Source organism: Mchenga conophoros, linkage group LG23 (genome assembly GCF_057382185.1).
Source record: "Mchenga conophoros isolate Kocher_MC1m ecotype Shallow Benthic linkage group LG23, M_conophoros_male_GT1.1, whole genome shotgun sequence".
NCBI lineage: Eukaryota > Metazoa > Chordata > Actinopteri > Cichliformes > Cichlidae > Mchenga > Mchenga conophoros.
The window spans coordinates 47658133-47663328 of NC_140547.1; the positions used below are offsets into that span (position 1 = coordinate 47658133).

Here is a 5196-nt window from a genome sequence, read left to right on the forward strand (position 1 = left end):
GAACAAACACGCATATATATTGTTTATCATGACTCTGGTTTTACTGGCCTATCAACACAGTTTATAAACTGGTATATGTCACCTTGTTGCTTTGTCTGTAAGTGGTCATGTGATTGTCTTACCACGACTCCTTTATTCTTCCTCAGTCAAACAGCAGCACTCATGCGATTGTTTTGCCCCCTGAGCTCCAGCTGTTGTGCCAAAAAGTGATGGTCTGTCTGCGGGAGCGCACAGCTGCTTAAAGCTGCAGCGCCCAGATTACTTACAGCTACTTCCTGCAGCTGATATAAGCTGCTGTAAGTTGAACACAGCTTCAACCGTCTGTTTGTTGAAAAATAGTAACGGACCGCCCCACATTTTCTTGTTAGTAATTGTAACGGCGTTGTAACGATAGGAATAGTAATTAGATTACTCTTTACTGAAAAAGTAGTGCCGTTACTCCCATTACTGGTAACGAGCAGCCTGCAGAGCTCTCCAACCACCCCGTCTTTAAAGCCCATGAAAGGTTTTCCTTTGCATGGTGAACTTTGGTGACAGAGTGCAGAGGAAGTGCTCTGTCTGCGTCACGTTAAAGGAATCTGAACTCCATCACGTTCTGTATTTCCAGCCTTTACTGGGGAAATGTCTGTTCTTCCTGAGAACCACTGAGAAGGCCATAACCACCGCTAACGTGCAGCAGGTCAGTAACTGGTCTGGGTCACCTCCTCACCTGCACATTTAACAAACCGCACAGACCTCATTGGTTGACTGTGACGTGGATGCAGCCAATCATTCTGATCTTCTCGTGCAACCTGATGTTTCCAGGAAGTGAACTTTGGCGTGTTGGACTGCGGCGGCGGCGTCCTGAACAGTCTGGAAACTCTGCTGACTCACATCATGTTACCTGCTCTCAGGTCGCATCAGGTAAAACACCTCCATCCATTCAGGCTTTCACTGAGCACAAGAAGGGAGATGTTTTAAGCTTCCAGTGATCACATGACGCCATATATGAAGACTTTGTTGATGGTGGGAAGGAAGAACTCTCTTTAAACAGGAAGAGACTGAAAGCAAAGAAAGGGGCAGGGAGGGGCAGCCATGAGGGGTCAATCCTGTGAAGAGAAGCCAGTGTAGGAGAAATCTGCTCTCTCTTTCTAGTCCCTGTCAGGACTCTTGCTGCAGCATTTTGGATCAGCTGAAGGCTTTTCAGGGAGTTTTTTGGACATCCTGATAATAATGAATTACAGTCGTCCAGCCTGGAAGTAATAAATGCATGAACTAGTTTTTCAGCGTCACTCTGAGACAGGATATTTCTAACTTTAGAGATGTTGCACAAATGGAAGAACGCAGTCTTACATGTTTGTTTAATATGTGCGTTGAAGGACATGTGCTGGTCAAACATGACTCCAAGGTTCCTCACAGTGTTACTGGAGGCCACACCTTGGGCTCATCTGTACCTGCTGGTTTCTCTTTGTGGGCTTTGACTGTAGAGCAGCTGTTACATAATGATCCATGAAAAGTCTTATTTGTGTGCAGTGCTCCTCCTGATGCTTTTGGCTGTGAATGAGGTAAAAAGTGAAACAGGAAAACACATTAACCTTTGTTGTTATTGCTGACCTTTGACCCTGTGCCCAGTCGTGGGGCTCTGTGCAGGACGGCGCCTCGTGTCCACACGTCCGGTCCTTCCTGTCCTCGGTGGATCAGTTTGTCAGTAATCTGAGCTCAGCCCGACTGAACATGGAGAGAAAGTTGCAGCTGCAGCACGTGGAGCTTCCTGACGCCATCAGCCAGCTGAGCAGCCCTGCAGACTACAGAGCAGCAGGTATGAAGCTCAAGCTGTTCACATCTCACACAAACAATAAGACTGTTGGAAATACAGGAAACATCATTTAAAGCTTTAAAAATCAACTCTCAGGTAAATCAAACCAGTTTATCTGTGGAAGCTGAAGGAAGCATCTGACCTGAGACGATGGCTTCTTTGAAATAATGAGTCCGTGTTCACGCGTGTTTAGAGGAACTCGTGTGTTTCGCTCTCAGCCAATAACAGTGAGCTGGTGGAGCGTCTGGAGGAGGTGTCGACCCTGTGGACCAATCAAATCAAGCAGGTGCTGACGGAGAGCGAGCAGATGAGGAAAGAGGCCGACGACGTCGGGCCGTCGGCCAAGCTGGAGCGCTGGAAGAGCCGCACGGTGACCTTCAACAGGTAGACGCGTCCTCTCAGCTGGATCTCCTGTAGCGTCAGCATTTACAGGTTTCACTTTAAACTCAGTTTATCAAACATGATCTGACGTCTGTGGACAGAAGCTCCTCAGACCTGCAACAGTTTAGTCTCCACTCTGAGACTTCAGGACAAAACCACTTTTACACAATATAACTTTCTGTTCTTTCTCTTTCTGCTCTTTAAAGTTGAAATGTTCCAAAATATTCATGTTTGTTTGTTTGTAGAATAGTTTTTAACCCTTTCATGCATGAATTATGACGACATCAATCAGGATTTATTCTTTAGTATTTTTATTCATCTTTAGGGATGAAAAAAGATTTTTGAACTTCATTTTTTAAACATGTATTTTTCCATCTTGGTTTGAAGAAATGTTTTGTGCACTTACACTGGCTGACCAGTAGGTGGCAGGTATGGCGCGACACATCAGAGTCCAATGTAGAGTTTATGTGCAAGTACAACATCAACACTGTGTGTGTGTGTGTGTGTGTGTGTGTGTGTGTGTGTGTGTGTGTATGTGTGTGTGTGTGTGTGTGTGTGTGTGTGTGTGTGTGTGTGTGTGTGTGTGTGTGTGTCAGGCCGGTGCTGCTGCAGTGAGTCTCTGACTGCTGTAATCTGAATGCGGCGTATCAGCGAAGCTTCCACAGCGTCAGAGACAAACTGAGAGGAAACCTGAGAACAGACAGTTTGACTTCAGGTGATCAGTAACTGACTCTGAGTCAGAGCGTGTCAGCAGCGTCACGCTAACCTTTACACACGTGTGTGCGTGTTTTCAGTGAGAACTACATCTTCGGGAAGTTTGACTCTTTCTGCCGCCGTCTGGAGAAGATGGCTGACATGGCGTCCACTCTGGAGAGCCTGGCTGCTCTGCAGAGCATGAAGGTGGATGATTGTCAGATTAGAAACAAGTGACTCCATCAGATATTCATCAATGCACAATAATAATTATAATAAGACATTTATAATATAAAAATGGTCGAATTAAAGTCGATGCAAAGCTACAGTGATGAATGGACATTTGTAATGATTTTGTATAAATGTATTTCCTCCTTTTATTATTTATTAATCGTGTCAAAAGTCTATTTTCCAGAAATGAGACGGATTCAAACTGAGCTCAGGTGTGTTTCAGGTGGAGGGCGTGGAGAAGATCTGTGTTCGCTACCAGACCATCGTCTCCACGACTGAGTCCAAGACCTGTGACGTCCTGGATCAGCGCAAACTGGAGGAGATTTCAAGGGGAAACAATAGAATCAGATAAACAGAATAACATACGAGACAAAATAGAAAAATACTATATCTGTCATTTATGACAATAATCATTGAATTATACTTTGAATCTCAGCGTTTACGTGAATCCTAGTTTGGTCTTCACAGTATTGGCCAACAATAACAATGATTGATTGGATCATTACTCACATTTCTTTTTTAAAATCAGCTGAGAAAAGATCTCATTTCAGTTTTTCATCAGAGGTGAAGGTCACCGACTGCCAGACAGTCACAGGACTTACAAAGATACAGAAGACTTGATTTTCAGTCTCATGTGCATCCCTGTGCTCTGCTGCCAAAACTGAATCTGGATTTATTTGAAAATTCTGAAATGATTCTGATCATTCTCCACTTTTATTATTATGGTCTGTGTGTCAGATTGGGCCTGAATATTCTTCCAGATATGCTTCCTGACAGAAATCTTCTTCTGTTCTTAATCCTGTGTTTGTGGAGCAGCTTTGTGCTTTCAGTGTCTGTAAAAGTGTGTTAAGAAAACCAAAAAGGCTCCACAGTGTGTTTGTGCTTTGGTGTTTTAATGGTTTCTTCTTCTTTGTAATAATAGAAAAGCTGGTGCTCAGAGGAAGAGGGCGGCTTTACTTGGTGTCAGTGACAGAAATGAAAAGAAGCTGAAACGAGTGAGAAGGACGATGAAGGAAACATCTGTGCTGTGTCTGCTCTGTAAGGAGAATCTCTGTGTTTCTTTGAATTCTTGCACTTTGACTGTCGGCTCTCCTGATAACTGATGATGGAGGAGAAGACATGAAAACAAAACAGCTGAATAGAAACTACTGACTCTGCAGGACCCGTTGTCCTCAGTCACCATGTTGACCTCAAAAGGTCTCAATCACAAATGTGGTGTTACAGATGTCACCAATTACAAGCCAAATGTTGTGTATTACAAATGTATTATTATCATGTAATTGTAAGTTTGTATGCTGTCTCATCATCACATCCTAAAATAAGAGCTCTTTAACACCTCAGCAGAGATCAGGTGCTGTTGTTCTTTTGAACACTTCACCTTTTAAAACACTGAAAATGATAAGAAATGAGAGGCAGAGTGAAGAGAAGGGGCTCGACACACATCCTTGGGGAGCCTGTGTTCAGTGTTCTTGTGCTGGAGGTGTTGCTGCCGACCTGTCTGCTGTCTTCCTCTCAGGACATCCAGCAGCCAGTGACACAGCGAGGTGCTGATGCCCAGCAGATCCAGTTTGTGAATGAGTTGCTGGGGAAAGATGGTGTTGAACGCTGAAGTCTGTGAACATCATTCTAACGTATGAGTGTCCAGATGTGTGAGGGCTGAATAAGAGGGCAGTTGAAATCGCATCATCGGTCGAGCGGTTTGAGCGGTATGTGACTGACATGGATCCAGGTTGGAGGGAAGTTTTGATTTGATGCATGACTAACTGTTCAAAGCTCTTCATAATGATGGAGGTGAGTGGGACCGGACAGTCGTCCTTCATGCAGGAGGGACACGACTACTTCAGCACAGGAATGATGGTGGAGAGTTTGAGGCTTGTGAGAACAACAGCCTGACTCAGTGAAGGATTAAAGATGTCTGTGAAGTATGATTGGACTACAAATGTTCCAACCAACGTTCATCAGTCCTATAAATGAGATGGTGATATTCACACAGGTCACTTTTTGATGGGCGGAGCAATGTAATCATGCACTGACTGATTTTACACGTTTGGTTTTTAAATGCTTTTCTTGTTTGTTTCACTACTAATATAGCTACT

General features: G+C 44.0%; 1 protein-coding gene across 1 annotated transcript; it reads left to right on the top strand.

Annotated features, from left to right (window-relative positions):
• Positions 1-876: 876 nt before the first annotated feature.
• Positions 877-2183, top strand: LOC146548188 (dynein axonemal heavy chain 5-like). Its single transcript, XM_085266299.1, has 3 exons — positions 877-903; positions 1612-1798; positions 2014-2183. Exons 1-3 carry the CDS (start codon positions 877-879, stop codon positions 2181-2183), a joined length of 384 nt encoding a protein of 127 aa, XP_085122425.1.
• Positions 2184-5196: the final 3013 nt, after the last annotated feature.